The 27,474-nt window shown below is 38.7% G+C and overlaps 1 protein-coding gene across 18 annotated transcripts in view; it reads left to right on the top strand.

The window, feature by feature from the left end:
- The window catches only part of ARPP21 (cAMP regulated phosphoprotein 21), a 143,556-nt gene that overhangs the window by 48,919 nt on the left and 67,163 nt on the right, over window positions 1-27,474 (top strand). For 12 of the 18 annotated variants that reach the window (XM_070391746.1, XM_070391748.1, XM_070391738.1 and 9 more), the window contains exons 7-13: window positions 1,340-1,418; window positions 2,043-2,102; window positions 2,815-2,955; window positions 15,182-15,290; window positions 17,216-17,317; window positions 23,654-23,691; window positions 25,707-25,766. In XM_070391746.1, the coding sequence (XP_070247847.1) occupies window positions 1,340-1,418; window positions 2,043-2,102; window positions 2,815-2,955; window positions 15,182-15,290; window positions 17,216-17,317; window positions 23,654-23,691; window positions 25,707-25,766 (589 nt within the window). The other 6 variants (XM_070391752.1, XM_070391750.1, XM_070391753.1 and 3 more) reach the window with 6 other exon arrangements.

The raw sequence follows: 27,474 nt of genomic DNA, 5'->3' as shown, positions 1-27,474 counted from the left end.
GTGTGCGTGTGTGTGTGTGTGTGTGTGTGTGTGTGTAAAAGATGTGAACTTGATTTTTTTACCCTGTTCATGGTGTCATTATTTGTGTAGCCTAAAAGGTTATTTTTAGGATCACATTTTTGGGGATTTTCATTGGGACCTCCTGTTTTCAAAGATAAGTTTGTAGGAACAATGAATATAAATTTGCTCTTGTTTCAGGTTTATTAGTCCCATGAATTTAGATAGATGAACAGCAATGATACCCAGTTTTATATCTTAACTTTCATGTTTATCTTTAAGGACAGATAGTGGATTAGCAATTCTCAGTCCACAAGTGATAGCCTTTCCAAAGCACAGATGTATGTATCCATGTCAATGAAATACACACTTAACATTTTACCTGCCACAGATGAACTTGGTTTGTGCAACCCATATACTGCTACATAATATCTCACTTAAAATATACAAACCTCTACTTCAATAAAGTTTTTCCCCAAAAAAGTCATTCCTTCTAAATCTGCAATCCTACAATTCAGACTTTTCAAATTGTTGCCATACATAGAATTGTACAAAACTAAAAGAAAACAAAAGTAAAAACAAATTTAAATTAAGTTGAACAATGCCACAAATGGCTTCGCAGCAGACTTTTGTCAGTAACTGAGAAAGTATAGGGTATTCGATCAGCTGAGGAACAGCAACTACTTCTAACATTATGCTCTATAACCATTATCTGCTTATAGTTGCTGCTGAATATCTAAAATTCAAGGTGTATAGAAGAGTAAAGAAATACAGCATCCTAAAATGGTTTTAGAAATTAAGCTTTAGCTAGAATCAGAAGATTTGGAAGACTTAGAAATATTTACTATCCTGCTGCATTTTGTATTGATTAATATTTAGATAGTCTTAGGGTTTTCATTTCTTTTTTTTTTCCCTTCTCTGTTTTAAGAGTAAGAGGGTTCCTTGAGGTCTCCAACTCCAGAGCTCTCTCTGGGGGTTGAGAATACCTGTCACGTGGAGGTCATGCCCTTGCGGATTTTAAGCTCAGAAGGAACCCATGATAATTGACTCCGCCCACCACCCACCCAGATGGTGCCTCCAGGATGGTTGAGTCTGCCACACTCAGGATCTATCCGGTGTTCTCAATCCCTGAATCTAATTTTTATCCTAATGTTACCGGTAGATTGTCAGACTGCTCATTTTGAAAGATGTATCTTTCATATCAATAGCTTCACCTACAGTTTACCTGAGCAGGAGGGAAACGGGAAAGGTTGGGAAAACCTTTTGACTCCCCCACCCCCATCCCTCACTCCAACTACCTCCACCCTCATTCCTGACAACTCCATCATGCTGTTTGTTTCAGATTGTAGCCAAGAATACACGGATTCTACAGGCATAGACTTACATGAGTTTCTGATTAACACGCTAAAGAATAATTCCAGGTAAATTCTTAAACAAACCTCTTATTTTTAGAAGACTCAAGTGGAATATTATAGTTGAACTCATTGATCCAAGTACTTCTCAGAGGGGAGTTGTAAAGTATAGACACCTTCTCTGATGTCTTAAACCCTCTCCTGGATTTGTATGCTTACTATTGATAGAGAGTCTTAATTCCTGGGTGAATAAGTTCTAGTTTACAAATTCTGCTTTCCTGGTCACAAAGAGATACGGGTTAAGGGGAAAAATAGAGGGGGGAAATCAATAACAAATAAACCAATTATGCTTCAATGCAGTTATAGAACCACCTGCTTGGGCGTTGCTTTGTTCTAGTTTCCAATTATTTTAAAATATACAGTTTATTTGATGTGCTTTATGGGCCTAATACCTCGCATATTCTAATTAACATGAAAGCTGCAAATGTGTCGATTATTACAAAATATTTCACCAGTGAGTTTAGAAATAATCTGAAGAGGAATGAAACCATATGTATTAGATAGCATATTCAAAAGAAGAGTTAGATAAGGGTTTGGAGCCACGATCTATTTCATGCATCCAAATGAACTTTTTGAGTCTTTCTTTGGCAATGGAAAGTACATTAAAAACTACATTTCACATTTATTTTGCAGGGATAGGATGATACTCTTGAAAATGGAGCAGGAGATTATTGATTTCATCAGTGACAACAAGTATGTTAAATGGCAATTCTGGCTAATTTGTAAAAATGTATCTTAATTTGGTCTTTGGGTTGAATTATTCACTCTGGAAAGGTTTAGGGATGGATAAAACATTTAATATGTTTGCTGATGTGTTAAGTGGAGATTCGATTGGAGCTCTATGCTAATGGGAATTGTTGCTTGGACCATGCGTGCTCCTGCTTGTTAAATTCCTGACAAAATGACTATAAACCGGGGCCCACTGATTAGCATAGAGTAGCTGTAACAAGAAGCGACCCTTTTCATTTTTATGATAGTTTTTTAATGGGCTCCAGCTGGCTGCAGTCAGTTATGCCTGGAAATAATTGTGCTGCTGTCACTGTAAACCATGTAATGACACCTCTCCAGCGAGGCGTCTGCACTCCCATAGTATGTCGTATCGTTTGTCCTGTGCCTGGCTCCAGCGATAAGGTATCCTGGACTAAAACAGAGCACTTTCCAAACAGACACCGCGTTCTCCTTGGTGAGAGAAATGCGCAACTTGGAAACAAAGATATTTATTGTCGCCTAATCGATGCATCTGCAATAAGTGGACAATTTGTCTCAAAATGGGAACATGAAGTGATGCCAGAGATGAAGCGGTTTGGATGAGAGAGCAATGGTTGTGTGTGTGTGTACTTGTGAAATGTACTTCAGGCCAGAAACAAAAACGCTGATCCTGCTTTGTCTCGGTCCTCTCTTTCAGTAACCATTACAAAAAGTTCCCTCAGATGTCCTCCTATCAGAGGATGCTCGTCCATCGTGTGGCCGCTTACTTCGGGTTGGACCACAATGTGGACCAGACAGGGAAATCTGTCATCATCAATAAGACCAGCAGCACGAGAATGTAAGCCCCTTCGCCGCCTTTCGTTAGCATTTCCCTCTTCTCGTCTGTGTTCGTTTGTAAGAGCACAGTGTAAAATTCAAAGTACGTGACATTTAAAATGCACGGTGTTCTTTATCGCTCGCTCTTATCAGCAGCTGTGTGGCATTTATCTGGGGAGGATGATCGGAGGACCAGGGAAGTTTATAAAATTCAGGCGATGAAGTGGATTTATTCCCTTGTCTCTAACAGAGCTCCTGAAACAGATTTTCTTTCCTTCCATCAGTACCCCTTGCGATTATAAACAAAACTGTGACACGTTTTACAGCAAAACGTAATTCAAGTTAAAAATCACAGGCATTTTAAAACAACAGTGACATGTGCAGGGTGATTGTCCTTTTATTTCTTTTTGCGGTTTCTCAAGTAGAAAAAGCAGCAAACCTGGAGGTAGAAATCCTGCCTCTAAGACCCTATTCTTTACTGACTGGCTGTGTGGCCTGAACCGCGTCATTTAAAATCTTCCATCTCAGTGTCTGTCCCTTGCAAAATGACAGTTTTGAGCTAGATGATGCCTAAGTTCTAGCTTTAAAAAGAGGATGGTTTTTGGTTTGGTTTTTTTGTTTGTTTCTTTCTTTCCTTCAAAACAGTGTTTGCTTCTATCTTACTATCTTTCCACAGTCCCACCAGAAGCATAAGATGAGTAGTTATCTGCTTTGGACATTTGGAGCTGTCTTTTTCTTGAACTCAGGTCTCTTTTGAGTACAGAGCAAGTCACTTTTATAAGCCAAATACATATGAAATGGGAAGCTGTCCTAAGTAAAGCATTCTCTTAAAACATGTGTGTGCTATCATTTTTTTTTTTTTACACTGTGCTTGGTAAATGGTGTGCATTGCATAGTTTTTAGGAATGCTGTGTCACTGAAGTGAACTTTTGTGTCAAGCAAAGAAACACGGTTAAAACACTTTCTTTTCAGATCACCAGACGTTGGGACAGGAAGGGATGGAGATGAGGCTCTTTCTCGACTCCAGGCCCAGTCTGTGCTCAGCAGAACTAGAGTGAAGGCCATAGTGGAGAAGCACAAACTGGGAGATCAGAGAGTGAGCTTGGCTCTTATCTTGGGGACACTGAGCACTTCTCTGGGCTTAAATTACTCATCTGCAGGAGAGTTGGAAGTGGAGAATATTTAAGAGCCCTTGAAGCTTCAGAATTATCGGGTCTTGTGGTTGCATTCTATTTTGCTGGCAAAATACATTTTAGCGTTTATCAGCTTTCCACTCTGATTGTTGGCACACGTGCCTCCTGTTTTGAACAGTCATAGAAATGGAAAGGTCACTGTCCTTTAATCCTTCACATCTTCCCTCTCCATCAGATACTCCAAGTTCTTGCTATTGTTGTTGCTTTTAATTCTCCATTCTGTACTGTTGTTTTTGTGACTTTCAGATGCCACACACTGATTGCAAAATAGGCAAGCAAGGAACTATTTCCTTTCCATTTGTTTTTCTCCTCTTTCTCTAAAAGCCCATAACAGAAAAGCCCATAGGTCAACTGGACTGATATAGTTTCCACCAAGACAGATAGTGCATTTATTTTTTCATGCACACTCATTTTGTAATCACACGGTCATGAATATTAGTACCCACGTTTGAGATCTATTCTCTTGTAGAATTTACTGCTTTCTGGTTGATCATGAATGGAGATTTTGAGGTGACATTCGCCATATTGTGTTTTTCAACCTTTAGTTCTGGCTCTCTTTCCCCAGTATATTGCCAGAAATAGGTTTCACTCTCTAGCACTTTGAAATGCTTTCGATTGGAATTCTTTGTTAACTGTCAGATTAAGTGTCAACACCAAATGAGCCTCTTGGAAATCTGGGGCGGAGGTATTAGGCTCTGAGCTATTTTGGTACCGCAAACAGTGTTTATAATGCATATACTCTCTGTAATGTTGCTTTTTTGACATTCAAGATTGAGGCTAAAAAATGTGAACAGTGGTTTTATAAATACTATTTAAATGCTACAAATAGAAGTGTCTGCTTTTATATGAGATGTTTTACCCTCTCTTTGTCTCTCTTCCTTGATCTACACTTTCTCTGGCTTTTTTTTTTTTATGTTTTTTAAGCCCAGAACAGCTCATGGATCGTTTATTAAATAATTTTTTTTCACTCCCTTTCCCTTTCTTCAATCTAGAGAAAGGATTCATGTCCAGGGTATATCTTTTGGAGACTAAAAACCATCTACTTGCACTAGTGCTTTCCAAAGGGCCAACATCAGTCAAGGGCAAAACCCCACATGCATCGGAATGTTTCTGCATATGTCAGAGTAACTGTCTAACTAGTCCCGGATAATTTGTATGTTAAAAGGTTGTCATCTCTTAAATATTCTTCCTTTTGTCTTTCACATCCACCCACTGTCATTGCCTTAAATCCCCTACTCTAAAAGGACACAGCAAGAAAGGAAAGAGCAAATCCACTGAAGGACAGTGGTCGCGGGTCCCAGACACCCTGAAACAAGAAGAGTGGTCTAAAGGCAGAGGTTTGGGGGGCACCAACAGAGTCTAGTGCTCAAGAACTCAATGTCCTGATTCCTAAGAAGTGCAGACCTAGGTATTTGATGGGTGATCTTAGTGACTTTAGTACTTTGCTTGCTTGTTTGTTCCAGGACAGATGGTCAGCTGAGCTGGTTATTAGGTGAATCAGAAGAACCATAAAACTTGTTATAGCACCAAGTAAAGCTTCTCTCTAGGTGAAGCAGTTGAGCCCAGGTGACTTTGTTAAGAATCTTGAAGTGAAGGATGGTTATTGCACTAGGAGGTAGGATTGTGGGATCTCCCACCTTCTCAGTGGGCCGATACAGAGAGGGGTGGACAGAAGTGCATCAGAATCTATGGACATCAGTTCTGCTTCATATCAGAAGAGGCAAAGGCTTAAAATGGGAATCTTTAGTCTTTGACCCCCTAGCCAGTGGTCAGCAAACTGCAGCTCACGAGCCACATGCGGCTTTTGGCCCCTTGAGTGTGGCTCTTCCACAAAATACCGAATTCTGAGCATGGGCCACAAAGTTTCAATCGCACTGTACGTGCGTGTCTGCACGTGGTATTTTGTGGAAGAGCCACACTCAAGGGGCCAAAGAGCAGCATGTGGCTCTCGAGCCGCAGTTTGCCGACCACTGCCCTAGGCATTTCATTCCCTGAAAGTAATTGCATTTTTACCAAAACAAACAGAAAACACACCATACTTTCCTCCCGTGTTTATTATATTTCTTCACCTTTGGCTGTGAATAAACAGAGTGGCATCCTCATATGGATGCTGGCTTGACAGTCCTCTGAAGAAGAACAGGTACCTCTTGGACATCCATGAGTGGCTGATTGGCATCTTGTCGTTTCTAAACATGGTAAATTTCCTCTGCACTTTATATAGGAAGAACATTGAAAGTCATCTGACTTGAAGTCAAAGATCAGAAACCTAACTAAGAATTGCATTGCTCTCCAGAAAAACAATGAAGTTTTATTTACTGAACAACCTCGTATTTTAATCAATACTCAGGCTCAAAGTAAGACATATGTTAACATTGGTCCAACTGCATATCATTTCTCTCAAATATTATATTTTCTCATATTATTATTCTCAAATATCTCAGAGACCATAAGGTTGTATAGATGAGATAGGTAAACCATGGAGATATGGTGAGGAGAGAAAATATGTTTGCTGGATTCCTTTCCCCACTTGAAATAATTTATGAGCCTTTGAGTGTCAGATGTGTAATTTCCCACTTAATTTTGGAAATGAAATATGCATGTGCCTTCTGTAACGTTAGTATTCTTACTATAACATTTTTTAAACAAAGTTTTCCCAAGGAATAATGATACTTTTTAAATTTTTATTTTTTTTAATCTTACAACATTTGAGGTAGATAAAGCTGAACCATTTTACAGGAGCAAAAACTGAGATTCGTGTCTTGATCTTTCTTACCTACTCAATTCACAGAAGACCAAGACTAAACCCACTGCTCCTGGCCCTCAGCCATGACTCTTCTCCTAAGATTAGGAAAACAACAACAAATCTTAATAGAGTAAATACTCTGAAATGATAAGATCCCCAAACACTCTTCTTTCACCAGTACCCATTTATTTCCTTACAACATCCTAATTTGCATTTAATTACTTTAAAAACTGAACAGAGAACTCAATTCAACAATGTTTATACTACGGTGAATGTTAAAACTATGACACCAACAAAACTTTGGGATCACAGAACCCACAGGATTAAAAATGTCCTGGCAGACTTGGAGGTGAGACAAATCCCATGTTCTTAAACCTTGTAAAGCAGAAAGTCCTTCTGAGGTGTTCTATACTGGCTGCCAACAAAAGAAGCATAGACTATGGAACATGCCCATCTTCTGTTTATTGTTTATTTGAGGAACCAACATAATTTTGGTCAGGACTCTGTGTGTGTGTAAGTATGTAAAAACATTATCTGTGTTTAGAAAAAGGTTCACTGTACATGTACATGCTATATATAGCATTGTCCTAAACATATAAGAGTAGTGGAGGGAGCAAGATGGCTGTGGGTTGGTTCTTCATCCACAGCTGTGCTTGTGTAGGCAACAGAATGAGCCTCAGATCCTGAGAGCTTCCTTCATGGCTTCTAAGTCATAGGAATTGGCAGTCATTTCAGCACTTGGGAAAAGTTTTAGGACATACTTGTAGGTGAAAACATGGTTGTATACAATGAACAACTGGTCTTGTGTCTTACTAATCTTAAGATTTCTGTTAGTGGAGAGAGGCCATTAGCATATTACCGGGGCCGTAGGAAGGAGGTAATTAGGGCATAGAGTAGATTTTAAAAAAAGTTGTAGTTTATTGGTCAAAGGTGTTTGGTTTCCACTCAGTTGTGTACTTAAATGCTAGACTGTAATTATTGATAAAGATCTTCAAACAATAAATTAGAATCTACCAAGAGAAGTGGATATCTACCTAATATGTTTTATGCCCCAACCAGACTCCTTCCAACTTCTCAACCTTTCTAGATTCCACAACATTCCTAGGGGGACATAGCCTCAAACTTCCTAATCTCTACTTTCCAACCTCCTGGCCTTCAACCCAGAAATATGAACTCATAGCATTTCTGTATACATACAAAAATTATCAGTTAATTCTATGTCAATTAAAATACACTAATCACTCTGTACCTTCTCAGCAAGTAAAAATATAATATTTGCATATAAGCTTAAATTGAATATTTATTTACACACCATTACAATATACACTGAGTGGCCAGATTATTATGACCACCCCATCAGTACTTCATTGACACTTCCAAAAATACTATTTCAATATTCATTGAAAACTTCCTGCCGAAACCGGTTTGGCTCAATGGATAGAGCGTCGGCCTGTGGACTGAAGGGTCCCAGGTTCGATTCCGGTCAAGGGCATGTACCTGGGTTGTGGGCACGTCCCCAGTGGGAGATGTGCAGGAGGCAGCTGGTCGATGTTTCTCTCTCATCGACGTTTCTAACTCTCTATCTCTCTCTCCCTTCCTCTCTTTAAAAATCAATAAAAATATATTTAAAAAAAAAAGAAAAAAAAAAAAGGAAAACTTCCTAAGCAAATACCCTCAAGGTTTTATTATTATTATTATTTGCATAACTAATTCACTTCATTGTACTGATGGGGTGGTCATAATAATCTGGCCGGTCATAATAATCCGCCCACTCAGTGTATATACAAGCAAAAAGCCTTGAATGCCAAGAAACAATAGTCATATTCTGCAACTTTCAATGAACATGTTACTTTAAGAAAATGGTTACTTGTTTATTTGGAACTGATGAATCAAACTATTATTTGATTATTATAGATTGGATCTATCCTAATTAAGGTTAACACTAATGTAAATGTCAGTTCAATATCCACTGGTGGACTTTTAGATCTAGGCTACTCAGAAAAATGTAAAAAGTGCTAAGAGTAGCTTGTAACATTTACTGAGTCCTTTGCTAGTGCCTGGCATTGGCTTGGCACTTGCATTGCTGTGTCTCACTTAATCCCCCTAAGCCTTTTGAAGTAAGTATTATTACTTTCCCTTTTTTTTTTTTTTTTACAACAAAACAACACTTCTGTCATAGGGATGTTAAGTAGCTTGCAAGAAGTCACACAGTTAGTAAGCTGCAGAGCTGAGAAGACACAGTAATGGGTGTTTTGAAAAGCCACATTCTGTTAGGCTTGCCAATCAGCAATTTCTGTGTGAATTGTTTAAAACTTAGCTTAATTTGAAAACTGTTGCTATGTTACATTTAGTATGCTAGTTCGCGTCCATTTTATGTCAAATTGTTGGGTTGTGCTAATATGCATGGTGTTCTGTGGGGAGTAGAGCTTTGAGTCATTGGATATATTAATGCTACTTCCTTTTAAAGTTCATATAATATTTTTAATCATGTTCCTATAATATTGAAATGAAAGAATGGAGAGCTTAAAGAGGAGACGTTATCAGTATTAGCCCTCTTTTTTAAAAAAAATATTTTTATAGATTTCATAGAGGAAGGCTGAGGGAGAAAGATAGAAATATCACTGACAAGAGAGAATTATTGATTGGCTGCCGCCTGCATGCCCCACAACCTGGGCGTGTGCCCTGACCAGAAATCGAACTGTGACCTCATGGTTCATAGGTTGATGCTCAACCACTGAGCCACGCTGACTGGGCAGCCATCTTCTTTTTAAATGTTTCATTTATGGAATTTCTCAATGTATAGGCACACTTGTAGCAATATGTCTGTTTTGTGAAGCTAAGTAGATCCAGCTGGTATGTAAGCCTCTTTAGTATTGTTGCTGATGCTGGGCTCCATACAGTTCAGAAATGGCCAAACTCACAAACAGATAATATAATACCCCAGGTCTTGTTTGCATGTGATTTATTTCTCTTTTTCAAATTACACATTTTCTCCTTTATCCCTTATCACTCTTATTTCTTTATATCATTATAATTTAGATTTTCCCTTTAAAAGGAAGAAAAAGGTTGAGATTGGACACTATCACGTAGTTATTATCATTAGTAAACACTTGTTTCTATGCATATAGATCAACAAAGACATAGCAATAACATTTGTTTGCTTGCTTATTGGATTATATATATTGGAAGGTCTTAATGTAATAAGCCAAGACCAGAAGCAGGGACCATAATTAATCCTGGTATTTTTTAAAGTAGCAGAGCACCAGAAAGTCTAAGAATTGCTTTGGCAAAATAAAACATTTTTAGCTGATTATAAAATAATATAGGCCATGAACGAAAATTTAGAAACTATTCAGAAAGTAAGAATGTTTTCATTGTTCATAATCCAGTGATTAAATACAAACCACTTTGAAATTGTCGAATTTGTTTCCTATCTTTCTAAACTAATCGTTTTTGTTAATTTGTTGTTCTGAAAAACTACATGTTTATTATAATAATCAGAAGTATATCAAAGGTTAGCCGTAAAAGTTACCCATTATCTTACCATCCAGAGACAATCACTGCTACCAGTGTTGTTATTATTATATATTATAGTTTCAACAAACCTGGTCATGGTACATCTTTTACAAATTGCTTTTCTATGTTAGTAAAGTATTGAATATCATTTTATAAAGTTGCATATTACATATGGAGATATTTTAAGTTACTCAATCATTCCACCATGGATTTCCACTGTTTTGCTGCCGTGATCAATGGAACTGTGTATTAATTCATTACTGTTTCCTATGATTTCAGTCTTAGAAATAGAATCACTGTGTCAAGGAGGGTTGACATTTTCAAGCCTCTTAATGCCCATGGCCAGTGGGCCTGAGCAGTGGTACCAATTTAAGAGGAGGTGTCTTACTGACCCTTGTGGCCTTTGAATCTTCTGCTTCATTTTGTTGTTGCTCATGAATAGCGTTATATTAGAGGAGGGTCAGGGTGTATCCTATGCTAGTTTGCATGTCTCTGTTTAGACACACAGTACACAATCAAAATAGAGAAGAATAAAATGAACTTATCAAAGGTGTAGAGAATTGAGAACATCCTTTTGAAAGATGCTAATAGAGGAAGCACAGGCTATATTGGATTGATAAGGTATAGACTCACTTAACGAGACCAAAATGGTATAAAATGACAAAAATAATAGTGGAGATTATGAAATACTTAAAGAAGAATGGCTGGGTTTTGTTTTTTAAAGAAAAAAATCAGTTGTAAATATTTTAATTGAAAAATTTAAAGCATTAAGGGAAACTTAGATTCCTCTAATATGTTTGGCTTTAAGTCTTTTTGATAGATGTCTTGCACCACCACAATCTTTATCCTGTTGTGTGCAGCAACCTTTCTTTATTAAGATATTTATGCATGTTGATGACCATCTTTCAATTATTCAGTATGAAATTCAAAGTCTTTGTACACCTCCATATGTCACAGAATTGAATTCTTCATTTGTGTGTAGAGGGAGGGAGAAGACAGGAAAAAAAGTAATAAATTTGGAAAAAAAGGTAATAAATTTGGCCTCAAGAAACTGGCAGTGAGAGCAAACCATTGAAAATACTTCTAGAACAAAAAGATTTTTAAAATAATTATAAGAACTGCTCATCTATTTTAAACTCAAAGAGAAGAACTCTAACTGTAATTGGAATTAATTGACTAGAAGAATTAATTGATTGATTGACTTACATAGTATTTCACTCAGCCACACTTCTTTTCAATTCATGAGCTGTCTAATAAGGAACAATGAGGAGTTAATTCTAATTTTTTTTTGTTACTCCTCATTCGAGGATATTTTTCCATTGATCTTTAGAGAGAGTGGAAGGGAGGAGAGATAAAGAGAGAAACATCGATGGCTATGAGAGAGACACATCCATTGGTTGCCTCCTACACGTGACCAGATCAGGGCTAGGGATCAAGCCTGCAATCCAGGTACGTGCCCTTGACTGAGATGAACCCAGGACCCTTCAGTCCACAGGCAGGCACTCTAACCACTGAGCGAACCCAGCTAGGGTGAGTTAATTCTAATTTTTGAAAGGTTTGGTTGGGGATGCCAGTGCTATCCACCATGCATGAACAAGGAATTTCACAAGTGGATGCATGCTATGAATTGTGGGAAAACCTTGTTTTACATTTAAAGGGAAGATTTTTTTTCATCAAGAAAAAATATTAAATTAATATTTTCTGCTTTTTGATGATGATACAGAGAAAGCTAGAAATAATAACTCATGGACTAAAATCCACTAGAAAAAAGAAATTTAAGCACCTGTAACACATGCCCATGAGATAAGTAGTAAACTCTAGTTATCAATATCTTCATAAAGACCATGACATTTTGCATCCTTGAGGAGTTTTTCTAAGGATATACATCCTTATATTGATACATTCAAAGTAATTTATTCCCATTTTTTAAAAAAGGTACATATATTGTTTTGGTTTCATTCACTTTATGGCTAAGAAATAATATTGCTCTGATGTTAAATTAGTGATAAAAAGGATTTTTGAAAGGCATAAAGAATGGTACATTATCAGTAATTTCTAGTTTAATCACATGCAATACTTCAGCTATGTATTATAGTTTTCATCCTCAAATTGCTCTTTAGCTTTTAGAGTCATGGATTGTTCTCTATAAAACCGACCTGGAAAAATCTTACTAGGTTTATTTTATTTCCTTTACGCATACTTCAGATGGCTACTTCATAATCTCTGAAAATATTTTTGGAAAACCGTGAAGTGGATTAATAATTTTGGATGTTGGGTTCTAATGTTGAAAAAATGTAAACAAGCCATTTGAAAAGCAGTTATGGAAAATGTGCTTTGCATAATTTATATCAGAGTAAGAAATATTCTTGCTCTATTACATTGTTGATTAGAACAAACTCCTTTGACTACCCTTTAATTGTGTGATGGAGCATTTTACCTAACTATGTACTGCTGTGAAAAACAAATAAATCAGCCTTACAAAGAAACGCAGATGAAATTTCAAAAATAGTGTCTGAATAGCTCTCTCCTAGATATGACACTCTAAACCAGCGGTTCTCAACCTGTGGGTCTCAACCCCTTTGGCGGTCGAACGACCCTTTCACAGGGGTCGCCTAAGACTATCCTGCATATCAGATATTTACATTATGATTCATAACAGTAGCAACATTACAGTTATGAAGTAGCAACGAAAATAATTTTATGGTTGGGTCACAACATGGGAACTGTATTTAAAGGGCCAGAAGGTTGAGAACCACTGCTGAGGAATTCCGAAACTAGAAAAGCTAAGATTCTTATTTCCACCTCTCTTCCAAAGATACCCTCAAATTTTTAAAAACTTAATAACATGATTATTTTAGGTCCCCTTAAAGTGAAACATGGTTATGATTTTTAATGATCTTCTTATAACGATCTTAAAAAGATCTTATAATGATCTTATAAAGATCTTCTTATAATGATCTTCTTATAATTTAAACTTATGCTCCTACTAACCAGACTCTCTTCTGTTTTGTTTTATAGTTTTACAATGTATGACGGCATATCTTATTCAGTGACCCGTTGATCTTTTCCTTTAGTTGCATTGATTTATATACAGCTGGACTAAATTTTTATTCATGCATACATCTATTCATTTAGTTATTTAACCAAATGCCTCCCATATGCCAGGCACGGTTCTAGGCACTAAGGATTAAGTATGTAAAAAAGAAGATTTAGCCCTGGCCAGGTAGTTCAGTTGGTTAGAGCATTGTCACATTTGCTCATCCAGATTGTTAGTTATGTTTCACTACATTGTAATTATGGTGGAAAACGTTTACATTGATCTTTAAGATGATGTGATGCAGGGTTTTTGTTTTCATTGTGAGGTTGAAGGCCCCTGGCCGACTGTGTGCAGCATTATCAGAGAGGGACTGCATCATAGCTCTGCAAGGATGTGAATAGACCAACGCCTGCGGCTCAGTGGACAAGTCTATAAACTTGGAGCCAAAATGTCACTGAGGGATGGTTTATTTATCTGTAAAAGAGGCAAAATATACTTGCTCCTCATACATCAAAGTTGTATTGCAAGGGTTGAAAAAGAATGTAAAATTTTGCAAACATTATACAAAGTTCTAGAAGCTATAAGTGGTATTATTCCAGTTTTCTGTTAGTATCTGTTCACCACTATTAGTATAATTTATGTATATGCATTTAAGGAAAGGATGAGCCCCACCAGTGTTTGAATTATACACTTCAATGAACTCATTGTTTTCTAAGTGCTATTGACTTATTTTTGGATCTATAAGGACACGGTGGCATGCCCTTAATCACTGGTCACCCATATTAAACAACAGATACGTTGAAGTGGCTTCCTAATGACTGAAGGCATAATGAACCCAGTAGGGATAGAAAACCCACTGAGCTTCGGAAGTAATCCATCAGATATGACAGGGACACTTTAATGAGAGTCATAAATAACAACTGTTTCTAAGCCCAGGACAAATATTCCAGCACTTCCTCTGGGGAGGAACCCAAGCCCAAGTCATTCGTTGAGAAGTGCAGTGACGATTGTGGGAAATTAACAAGGAAGTGGAGCGCTTTCCTGTAATAATACAAAATGATTAAGAGGACCGAAAAAAAAATCAATTGACTGATCAATAAGGTTTAACTGCTTGGAGCATTTTCCCCTTGCTAATCAGTCATTAAGCTGTTTAAACTAAATATTTCCAGTTTCTCCAATTACTGAACGGATTTACAAGACTTGGTCAAGGATGTCAGAGCCTCCTGGAGCCAGATTCTAGAACAGTTATCGGTGGAGAAAGAAGGCAATAATTTATAAATGATCTTCTCTCAGTTCAGATTTAAAAATTCTTTAACAGAAGGATATGCTGGGAATTGTCTCTCCTAGTTTCCGAACGTTGATGAATTAATGTGTTACTCCCAAGTTCTAAACAGTAAATTTGTTCTAGAATGTGGGCACGGCCTTGATTTAATTCAAAAGTAATGGCGATCCACATCTAGGGACATCTACACACTTCATATGTGCAAGCCTTTACAATAGTTTTTCAACTTCAGCCATGGTGAGCAGCATGCAGCAAACGAGACTCCGAATTCAAACTATCCAAAGGGATTCTAACAACACCTGTGAAAGGACATATCATTACCTACCTGTATATTGCCAGAGATTCTAGTATCAAAACCGCGTGTTAACTTTTTCTTTTAAAGTTGAATGCCACTGTGGGGGAAAAAAAAGAACACTAAGAAATAACTTTAAACAGGAGGCAAAACTTTTTTATTGATATGTTTTACTTTGCTGGCAGACCAGAGCAAAGGTTTTGTGAACATTTAAAAGATGAAAAAGGTGAAGAATCCCAGAAGCGGTTTATCTTGAAGCGAGATAACTCTAGTATTGATAAAGAAGACAATCAGGTTGGTTCTCAAGTTTGAGAGTGGCTGACGTTGTTTTTGAAGGTGGGCTGACTGATGTTCTTGTCGTCCCTCTGTGGCCCCTTTCACCCTCTCCCTAGCCTCCCCTACCCCCTACCCCCCACCTCTGATACTACCGTCCTCTCTCCAACCTCCTTGCCCGCCTTGCCTCCCCCTTTGGCATTCAATGGGGAGCCAGAAACCCACGTCCTGGTTGCTTTAGCCATGGCTCTGTGTTGGGCTGCATGGGTGGTGCTTGGCGCAGTTCCTGCTGCATGTGTTGGGGGTTGGGATGCCACAGGCTCCAAGCTGTTGGGAAAAGCTCTGTCAGTCGCGTGTGCAGATGTCTGTGTAACTATGGCAGTCCTTCCACTCCCTACAGCTTTGTCCTTCAGTTGTGCACAAATTGAGCTGGATTATCAAAACGGACCGCTGATCACCCGGTGTAGCCGTAAAGAACAAACCTTGTTATGGTGAGGACAGGTGGATTTTGCAACTACCCTACAATCAGTCTTCACAGCAAAGAACCAAGTTCATGTTTTAGTCCCCAAACCCTCCTCCTGCCCATGTTTTATTGTCTGTGTAAATTGTCTGCTTGTTTGGCATGAACTGTAGCACAATTCTTTCTCTGTGTGTGTGTGTGTGTGTATTTCGCTTGTGATAAAACATTGTGTTGTTGTAGGTAGCCTGACTCATGGTACCTGGATAAGGGTGGAGATGTTTTACTAAATCTCTTCTCCAGATGGTGTGGGATCCAGAGCTATTTAGGGAGAACACTAAGCAAATGGCAAAAGAAAACAAGTTTCACATGCAAAAAAGAACAGTAGAAAGTCATGTAAATGCCATTACACTTTGTGTCTCTGACAATCAGAATAGATTTTTTTGAAAATGACTTTGCTTTAAAACCCTTAAGGGCAAGATAATAAGCATCTCACTCAAGTTATTATTTTAATTACTCTCGGTGAGTCACTGGAAGGCAGTATGTGCGTCTCCGATGCACTTTAAAAAAAAAAAAAAGAAAGAAAGAAAGAAAGCTGTTCATCATTTGTATCTCATTTCCTCCCACCACCACCGACACCACCACCCACCTCCGAGCTCCTCTGTGGCTCGAGTTGACTCTGAAACATGTGCCTGCGTCGTGTAGCGAGTGGGGATTCGTTGAATGGATGGATGAACGTGGCTAGGGCAGAGCATTTGGTGAGGAATGGCAAGATGAAGATGGGAGGGTAGGTGAGATGCAGATTGTGGTTCAGATGAAGAAGAGCAGTCCTTATGCTGGGTTCTTTGAGTGGTACCTTAGATGTCTTGATATTGACCCCGATCAACAAGCACATTTCAAATTTAATTCCTGCTTCCTATGCCAGATGCAATTCCCAGAATCAGTCATCGAGTGAATAAAAAAATAAAATAGGATCTAGAGAAATAGTGCCCACATCTTCCTTCCCACCCATTATTTCTTGACTCCCTTGCTGGGTTTCTCCAGTCCCCAAGTTTCCAAAGCCATTTCTTCCCTGAGCTACCTTGATCTAGCCATCACTTCCATTTTTACCGACACTTTGCCTCCTTCTGAGAAGTCAAAACCACACAGGTTAGCAAAGGAGACAGAGCCCATCACTGGTGAACTGTCACATAGCTGAGCTGGCTGAACACCTGAGGCACATCCAGGGACTTCCGTTTCAGAAACACCTGTGCTACTTGCATCCAGCAAGGAGGCAACCAGAGAACATGCCCTGGCATTGCTTGTCATGCGCACACGGCACACATGCCCCGCCCACCCCCCACAGCTTCCTCAGGGACCAGAAGGAGTGAGACTTTTCATGCTCCATTTGTTTAAGTGAACATTTGTTATCCTCCGCTGACAGTTGCTAAACCGCAGACTTCTAACAACTCGACTTGGATAACCCTCCTGATTTCTTTTTTCTGTTCAGCAAAACAGAATGCATCCATTTAGAGATGACAGACGAAGTAAATCAATTGAAGAGAGAGAAGAGGAGTATCAGAGAGTGAGGGACAGAATATTTGCACACGATGTGAGTAGTTGTTTTAATTGCCTCTTTAGTGCGGTCCTTCCATCAGCAGTAAGGCAGCCTCATTCCCCAGACAGCGAGCTGGCAGGGACGAAGGAAGCTGGAGCCAGGGAACACATCGAACTGCAGCAAACTCCAGGTGTTTCTGGAAGAGGCCCGGGTTCAGGGAAGTGATGGAAAAGGAGCCAGGGGTTCACGTGTGTTCCTAGGATGTGCCTGGTGTGGGAACTGCGGTATAATTTTGGTCAGTTCAATAGGCCTTGAGTACAGAGACAAGGTGCCAGGTTTGAAGAGATGCCTTCACGCCATATTGGCCAGGAGATAGATGTCACCATGCTGTCTTTTTGATATTAATACTGTGCAGTAGAGTTAAAAGAAAGCAGAGTATGCTGATCACACACACGCACAGAACTTTCCCTTTTCTATCTTTCTTTTTTCTGCATTCTTAGCAAGCACTGGCCTTTTATTATAGCAAAGTTAAATAGTGATACTCATTCCCCCCCCCTCAATTTCAGATCAAACTAGTTTTGTAAACAGTTCAAGGGAATGATGACAAAACAACCTCTTTTGTTCAAATTTCCACAAATAAGATGTGGTGGGGATTTTTTAAACTCTGTTACTCACTCTGGTCAAAATAAAATGCAATTAAATTAGGTAAAAATTAATAGGTACCAAAAAAAAAAAGGACTGGATTTAAATGTAAGAAAATGATAAAAGCAAGCAATTGCCAAAGCCATTCCATCCCATCACATCATCTGGCAGCCTCCTATCATGTTGGGTCTGCTGTCTGCAGAAGTAGAGGTGTGGGCTCCGTTGTGTAGACTGGGCCAACACCTCCGGATCTACTGAGTCAGGTGGGGCATCTAACCCCCTGTTGCCATTTGCTCCTGGAGGCTCTTGCAGGGCCAGCTTAGTGACCTAGGTTTCCGTGCTCAGCCTGAAGGAGGCCTGCTGTCCTCAGTGGGTTCTAACCCAAGCCAGTTCCGGGACCTCCAGCCGGTGCTGGGTCATTTAGCATGAAGCTGCAGAGGAAGCAACACTAGCTGTCCATTCCCTTCACCTTTATACAGGTTTCTGGCATCTCTCCCAGGTCCCCTCTGCCTTTCTTGGATATCTCACAATCAAATTGTGATGAGTGAATACTCTGGCTTGGAACCCTAGAATGAGGAGAGTGGGAGAGACGGAGATGGAGGTAGCCATAGCTGGATGATGTTTGGGTACAATACTAGAAGATTCTGTACATGTGTGGACTAGATTGTTATTATGGTCAGAGTTATGGTTGGTGCAGCCTGACACCTGGAAGGCCTTCAGTTTTGTTTGCTGGGTACCAGAATGAAGTAATGAGAGGATCTGTGCTAGTCCTGCTAGTGTAAGGAGGCCTCCTGTGGCCTGGAGGTGGCATGCTCTTGTCAGGTGACCTTAATGGAGAGACACTTTTCTGAAAACCAGTTCATTTTCTCTCTCTCTCTCTCTCTCTCTCTCTCTCTCTCTCTCTCTCTCTCACACACACACACACACACACACACACACACTTTCCCTCTTTACACTTCTATTCAAAAGTAAATACTAATTGAAAAGCAAATACCAATCACCCAGACATCGTATAAGCAACATTATGCATGTTTTCTCCCCAAAGTTGTGCCACATTGCCAGACACGCAAGAGCCAGGTGACAGAAAAGAGCATCGCTGATGCCTTCCTGTCCTTCGCATCTAGGAAGAGGTCATTACGGGGTCAAAGGGTCAGCATGACTTCCCTACGACCCTATTAAGCAGATTAATTGTAAAGGACCAGAGTCCCTGGTTAAAGATTGGAGGCAAGTGTTGCTGTTTAACCATTTGTACACCATAAAGCATCTATAGACGCAAGCTGTGGACCTTTAAATTCAAAATATCGTGGCAGTTACCTGGGTAAGGCCTCTATGGCCACATGCTGCATTGACATTTTAAAAAAATAACAGCAGACTCACATGTGAGAGAGCTTCAATGGCAAGCTATTGCTGAGCCAGCCCATTCCATGCGATCATTGGCCATCCTCCTTGGCCATGGCTTCTTCTCTCTGCGAGAGTAGCGGTGTGACCTCCTTTGACGGGAGCTCTGGTGGCCAGCATGTCTGGCTTTCCTAAGTCAGCCTTGTTTCTGACACTGCTCTTCACCTGATCTCTTAGGGCAGAGGTTTTTCACTTGGCATCTTGCACTCAGAGTAGGTTCATAGACGGGCTTCGGAGATTAAAGTCCCAGAAATCATCTGCAAAATGCTATGTTCATGAGCAGATGTGCATTTTTCTAAGGAAAAGGTCTCTAGTGTTTATTTGATTCTTATAACTTTCACCATCCTGTAAAGCAGCGGTTCTCAACCTGTGGGTCGTGACCCCTTTCACAGGGGTCGCCTAAGACCATCCTGCATATCAGAGATTTACATTACAATTCATAACAGTAGCAACATGACAGTTATGAAGTAGCAACAAAATAATTTTATGGTTGGGTCACAACATGAGGAACTGTATTTAAAGGGCCAGAAGGTTGAGAACCACTGCTGTAAAGGCTAAGGGCCACTCTTCCTCCCCCATCTGATAGCTCTACGGAGACAATGCAGTCATACCACCAACGTTCCCTGGATTAGCTTTTTATTGCTGCACAAAAAATATTCCCCACATTTTTCAGCTTAAAACAAAAACAATAATTCTTATCTCAGGGTTTCCATGGTGTCAGGAGTCTGGAAGTGGTTTAGCTGAGTGGTTCTGGCTCAAGGTCTTTCACGAGGTTAAGGTCAGGCTGTCAGCTGGGCTGCAGTCATCTGCAGGCTCGATGAGTGGGTAGGTGCTTCCAGACTCACTCACATGCTGCAAGGCTTCAGTTCCTAGCAGGTTACAGGCTGGAGATCTCAATGTTTATGATGCGGGCCTCTCCATAGGCTGTTGAGTGTCTGTGAGACATGGCAACTAGCTTCCCCCAGTGCAGGTGACCCAAGAGGAAAGAGTTGGCCTGAAATGGAAGACACAGTCTTTTATAACCTAATCCTGAAAGTGACATGCCTCCCCTTCTGTTGTATTCTGTTGAACCCATACTCCGGCCCTGGTCCCAGGAGAGAAATATACTACACAAGGTAGTGAATACCAAGAGTGGGGGTCACTGGGGGTTACCCTGCATTAACAGGATATTACTGTTCCTCCTCTGTTAACACAAACTCAAGGACATAACAGTAATATGAACTTTCTTGAATACATGGATGTCACCCAAAAACGTATACATACTTTGAATAATTATTCATTCATTAATACTGAAAAGAAAGAAACATCAATTGAGCTATCAGCTGTTAAGTGTGTATACATTTTGGGGGGACACCCTACATATAGTAACAAATCCTCCTATCACTTATACAAAGACAGGACACTTTAAGTAACCCTTCATCTCTGCAATTCCAGGTTCCCAAAGGATCGTGACTGCTCCCCAGACTGTTGAGGTCCACGGATAATAATTAAACTCTATGAAATCAATTATAAAACAAATGCAAAGAACCCAGCATAAGGAAACTAAGTCATAGACATCTAATCTCTTTCTTAGCTGGTCTTTAATATAGTGCTCTCATAATTTAAAAACAGCTAATAAAGCCAGTTTTCCTTGCTAATTATTAAGTAGTGGAGTCATTCAAACAAGTTGATCTATTTATATACTTAAGAGCCTTTTTTTCTCCTACTTGAAGTCGCAATGGAGAATTCTAGAGAAACATTTCCTGGTATTTGCATGTCAGCAAAATTCAAATAGATTTTAAAATTTGATGCATTCTTGATAGTTTACAGATGAAATGTATTGTGATGTCTAAGGTGTGTGTGTATCTTGTGTGTGTGTGTGTGTGTGTGTGTGTGCTTTTTGTACATAGGTGCACCATCAGAATATCCAGGTTACTCTGGGATTTTCTAGAAAACGATTTTCAAATGCAGCTTGAGAACTTTGGCACCTTGAGGCAAATGTATTCATTATTTGAGAACTCAATTGTTGTAAATCAGAACACAGAACAATTTAGTTCTCAAATAATAATACGTAAGTGTATTTTGGTAGTCAGACATGTTTGAAGTATAACTTGTATTTCCTTCAGCTGGCTTCTTGATGAATCCTGTGCAATGCTGCTAGTTTGGGGAAGGTTCATTTGAGAAAGCAATATATTTGAAAAAGACATGTTTTGTCTGGAGAGTGATTTCTGAAGGATATTGATGTGTAAACAGGGCCTCGGGGCGGAGCGCATCCTGGCTTGCTTTCATGTTCTGGGATTCCTCCTCTGCGAGAACTGATAAGGGCACATGGTGCCACCTGGATTGGGGGTGGGATGTGGGAGAGAAATCTGCAACCCATTAGGCAAAATCATTTTCTCCTTAAAAAAAATGAGCCCTTTATATCTGAGAGTACGTGACAGCTTCGAATGCTGCATTAATCCCTGTGACAATTTTACCTTTCCCTGCTATTAAAATGTGCAAGTTATTAATACTACTTATTTTTGAAAGTTTATATGCATCAGCTACTGAATCACGGCCCATAGCCATTTCTGCGTTATTTATGAAAATGTGGTGGAGGGATGATGAGATGATTTTTATGACCTTTCCACAAAAATCAGAAAAAGTACTCTTGGGATATGTTTTAAGGAAAGGTATTATTAACTTGTAGGTGCTTTATTATTTTTTTTTAATTCAAAGAGTTCAGGCTGCTTAACTTTTCCCAAAATGCCATTAGATTCAGGCGTGTGAAGAGGTCAGAACGTCTTTGATCAACTCCTTCCAAGTAGTGGTAGAGTTTCAGTAATTTCGAAACCCAGCCAGAACATTGTAAATGCAACTGACTTCTTCCCAGCCAGAGCTGAGCTGTAGTAAAGAACGGAATTCATAATGTATCTCGGAGACAATCTCACTTTCTTCCCCTTCCCATGACTTGACTCAAGCCAGTAGCAAAACCAAACTAAAGGACGTAAAGACAGCAAGATAGTTCCTGGACTGTAAACACACCATCATAGGAATAATGTCAGTGGCACACCATTTGTATTTGTTTCCCTTTATAAAATCCAAATTAAAACAACAACAACAACAAAAAAAAACCCAGATATTTTCTGAAAAGGTTTTTTTGGAAATTGACTAAAGTTTTTGCCTTTTGTTAAATAAGGTTTGGGCACACTTGACTTCGAGGAGTGGTTCTAAAGATGCCCTCACCGGGGTGCTCAGATCACTGAGGAAACATTACGCCCAAAGTTAGCCCTTTGGTTTTAGTGGAAGGATATGATTTCCCAGTAAAAAGTACCGAGAAACCAATATCCTGCTCGCCACTCTGACTAGCATCTTCGAATTCAAGCATTTGATATTGAAAGGTCACTATTATTTTTTAGTTTTATTCTCTCTTAAAATGGACCTGTTAAACCTCTATTTATTCCTTTAGCAGGTCACTTATCCATCATTTAGAAAATGGACACTGAAGTATGGTGGATATGTTTATGTTTAGAAACTCAACCATTTGAAAATGGTTTTCTGTTCATTCCTAAACACAGTCACTATATTATAGGACCAGTGCACCAGCTTTTGTTTGGACTTCTCTTTTTCTGTTGCTGAAATTTAATTTGATCTGCCTTTCCCTCTCATGTAATGATCATGGAATTTTATTTTCGCTCCATTGTGTATAAACACGAGAAGCTAAGACGAAAGTCATTTGGTTTTCTGTGTGAAAAACTAAGAAATCTTCCATGGAGGGTGACATTTTTTTTTAATTAGCTTCATCTTATTTTCATTTGTCTTCTGCTCCCCCCTCCCCCTTAAGATTGATTGATGGCATCTCTTCAGTTGTAAGAGCCTTGCTGTCAATCTGTTTATATCGTGAGAGTGTATCGTTGCCGGTGATAACTGCAGGATCGTGGCTTTGCGCTCTCCCCTCCTGGGTGGATCGTGCCAAGCGTGCACACTCTGCCCTGATTTGAACCTGTCATCCACTGGGGTTCTTGGCGGCTGCATCTCCCCAGCCCCAGAGGAGCCCGCTCTCGGGATCCGAGGGTCCCAGGTTTCTCCGGCAGGCAGTTCAGTCCACGTCTCTCTTCTGACCTTGACGCTGAACGGGCTCAATCTATATGAAACCTGGAGGTGCTCTGATGGAAAAGTACTGTGTGCTGCATGAGAATGGTGTCTGCTCTGACTCTAACCTATTTTTTTCCTTTTTTATTTCCTTTTTTTTTTTTTTTTCTAAAAATGGTACATATGTCTTCTTAAAAATTTTCCCCTTGGAGGGGGAAATTAGTTTTTAAATCAGGCAAGGATTTGGGATCCCTTCAGCATATCCAGAACCTCTGATACAATCCTTTCTTTATTTTTCAGTCAGTTTGCTCCCAGGAAAGCCTTTTTGTGGAAAACAGGTAAAATGGAATTTGCTTTTTTCGTGTCTTTAGAGGAACAAAGTGTGTCATGTGTGTCCTGTATATTCATAGAGATATACATTGCATATATAAGCGTGTGCTTAAATATATGTATCAACAAATACATATATCTATGCATACACACCTATATATGTACACATATATGTTACTTAGCATGTCTAAACATTATTTCATGGAGAAAAAAATATTCTCTCAGTTACCTCCAAACATGAGTTTAAATGTTTTCGCTATTTAAAGTCTCAATTTCTGGTTCTTCCAACAGTTGTAATTGCTACTGGTTTCGCCAGGCATGGAAAAGTATAAATATTGAGACCGTACAGGAACTTGCAGTTTCATTGGCTTATTCACAAGGCTGCTAAAAGCACTTGTATATTTGGTATTAATAACTACTTCTTTGCTCCATTATTATATATAGCTCTATAAATAATAATTAAAACACTATTGTTTTATGTTTCTCATTCTAAATAACCTACCAGTCTTTATGAAAGGCCTAACTTGGGAATCTTATCTAAACTAATTTGGATTTAGCAGTACACTTGGCTTGGGAGTAAGTAAGAGGAGGTGGTTGCTATGAAATGAATAGGTTACAAAATTTATATAAAATCTTGAGCAGAAGAGCAGAAATTTTTCAAATTTAGCTTATACCTTTTAAAAATAGTTTTAAACTGACATAGGTATTAAAATGCTCCATTAATTTAATTGCAGATTTTTAAGGAGAATTAAGAATTCCATATTTGCTGTTATTAATGGGTAACTTGGAATGGAAATATGGTTATTTTAAAAGTGGCGGTTACTTTTATTTTAAAAGTAGCGGTTAATTTTATTTCAGGTGTCAGCTTAATGGGTGGCCCCTATAAAATTGACTAAAATGCAGACTGTTTGATTAAATTCCAAGACTTACAGAAAGTTTGAACTGGGCATTAGAAATGATTGGGGGGGGGGGGGGGGAATGCCATCGTTTATATTAGCAATTAGAAATCTTCAAATAACTAAGTCCCTCAATTGAATAATCTTATTTTGGAAGAAAAGATGAACTTAGAAAACAAGTCTACATGAGCATTCAAAAACAACTTTAAAATTCATGCAGATTCAGACTAGTATTTCTTATTTACAGTATAGTTAAGAATCCACAAGCATTAACATCTTAGGGATAGTTCTGAAATCAGTGGGGCCTTGACTTACGAGTGTCCCAACTAATGCGTTTTTTGAGATACCAGCTGTCTCTGGGCTGATTTTTTGCATTGAGTTGACAGAGTAATTTGAGTTAACGAGTTCCTTAACGAGCTCGGTCTCGGAACGAATTAAACTCATAAGTCAAGGCCCCACTGTAATTCCAAAATTTTATATCCTTACCAAAAAGATTAAGTGAGCATTTATAATTTAGTTTAGTGGGAAATCTTATTCCCTAGCTTTCTAACCAATCATTCTCTCCTACTTTATTCTATAATTTTATTCATTTAGTTGGGTTTTGTACAAACATACTGCTAATACACTGTGTCCCTTTTATTCAAATTAGATTGTATTCATCAATACAATAATTGGTGACATACATACATTGCATATATGAATAAGTCTTGATGTTCCCATAAAGCAAAAATTTAATGGAATGGATTCCTTACAAAAATAAATATATCTCTTATGGAATGTTAATATTTCACTATGCTCAAGAAATAAGGAATAACTTAAATATTACTCAAGAAAAAGTCACAACTAATATATTTAATTAAATATCTGTTACATCTATATCAATTACTTTTCTTCTCTTTTATTTCCTCTATTTCCTCACATCTTCCCTTTCCCTTACTAACATCAGTGTTTGAATCCTAGGTTAGGGAAAAATCACGCTGACATTAATTTATTATGGCTAAATTAAATGTCACACAAATAAAACAGTATATGGGATTGATTTGCAAGACAGGTGTGTTATACTAGAGTACACTTCCGTTTATTACCTTCAGGTTTTATATCATAAAAATCATGTTTTTCATTTCCAGTAGGCTCTTGGAAGACAGTAACATATGCAATGAGACCTATAAGAAAAGACAGCTCTTTCGGTTGGTATGGTTTACTTTTCTAAAACTGTGTTTTCAGATTATGTGGTAGAAATCAATGTTAAATATAAGTGTATTAGTGTAAACTATCTCTGTTCATGAAATGAAATATGTTCAGTTATCTCTTTGTAAAGCTTTTTACAGAGCTAGTGTGGAAGCCATATTGGATAATGTGAGATCCAGGACTGGGAGACCATTACTTTGATACAATCCTTTAGCGGTCTCCCTTTGATTTTCTGGTTGTTTTTATTTTCTCAAGGGCTAACTTTAGAAGCACACTGATTTAACATTCCCAAATCAACTTCGGTGAATTACAGAGTTAAAATTTCTCTGACAGGTTGCAATTGTGTATACATTCCCAACACTGGAAACAAATCATTGATAACTCTATTTGAGTTCTTGATTTTTAGCTATTACTATCCATCATGCTATTTCAAACAGTATTTTTTTCAAGAACAGATTTTATTTCTAAAGAAAAATAAGAGATTGCTTCCAATTATAATGAACTACTTAAGTCAAGATCTTTTGTGGGCTATGGGTAATTTTATATATGTATATATATAAAATTATATATAATATTATAATATTGTCCTAGCCAATTATGTAATATAATTATAATTTTGTAACTATAATATAAATTATATATTTTTAAGTTGTGAGCTAGGTTAGAAGCTCCATTAAAACAGAGGGATCATACCTATACAGTGGGGCCTTGACTTACAAGTGTCCCGACTAACGAGTTTTTTGATATACCGGCTGTCTCTCGGCAGATTTTTTGCAGTGAGTTGATAGAGTAATTTGAGTTAACGAGCTCCTTAACGAGCTCGGTCTCGGAATGAATTAAACTCATAAGTCAAGGTCCCACTGTATCACTACTCTATTAAATGTGCCTCTAGCATTCATTTTGAAACTAAGGATATACACAGTCCTCTTTATACACTTAATACCTAATACATACATTAATATGTTAGTTCTTTTGTGAATATTAGGATTCATCTCTGTTGTAGGACAGGCAAAATAAAGAAAGAAAGCTTTACTAGGGATCCTGCCCACAATCCTGAGCATGTGCCCTGACTGGGGCTTGAACCCGTGACCTTTTGATGCACCGGACCACTCTCAACAAAGTGAACCTCACCTGCCAGGGCTTAAATTCCCTCTTTTAACACGCTCAGATCTTGATTTAGGATGATGACTTGTGCTGGTGGAGAAGTAGAAGCACTTAAGAAAACCTTAGGCTGCCTTATTAGCCAGGGGATATAGCACAAGTCTAGAGAAACTACACGATGTTCTAGAAACAGCTATGCCAGAGGGAAGGGTGTAAACTGCAGCACCCTAACTTGCACCCAGGAATAGTGGTGGACACCTCCTTTGCAGAGAAAGGGCCACCCACACTGGCATTTAGGGGAAGTCTGGATTCCTCCCAGGGAGGTGCAGCGTTAACGGGGAGAGGGGCCACTGAAGCAGAATTAGTTATGATCACCCCCACATGGAGAACTTCCTTCTGACGCACCCTGTCTGCTGAGGTAAGAACCAACTCATATGTTTCTGATAATAAACATTCCAAATTAGCTACACCTGAGATTACTGTCACATCCTTGGTACATTTACAGTTGCTAAATACTATTTAGGCAGGCTTGGTCAGAGATGGGTATCATTAACCAGAATCCAACGGGAAAAGAATGACGTTGAATTTGGAGATTGAGAGGGAGAC

Source organism: Myotis yumanensis, unplaced genomic scaffold, assembly GCF_028538775.1.
Source record: "Myotis yumanensis isolate MYYU_CA2020_CCGP unplaced genomic scaffold, mMyoYum1.0.hap1 SCAF_14, whole genome shotgun sequence".
Taxonomy (NCBI): domain Eukaryota; kingdom Metazoa; phylum Chordata; class Mammalia; order Chiroptera; family Vespertilionidae; genus Myotis; species Myotis yumanensis.
Note: the sequence above shows the minus strand (reverse complement) of the source record. Positions and strands in the feature narration are given on the sequence as shown.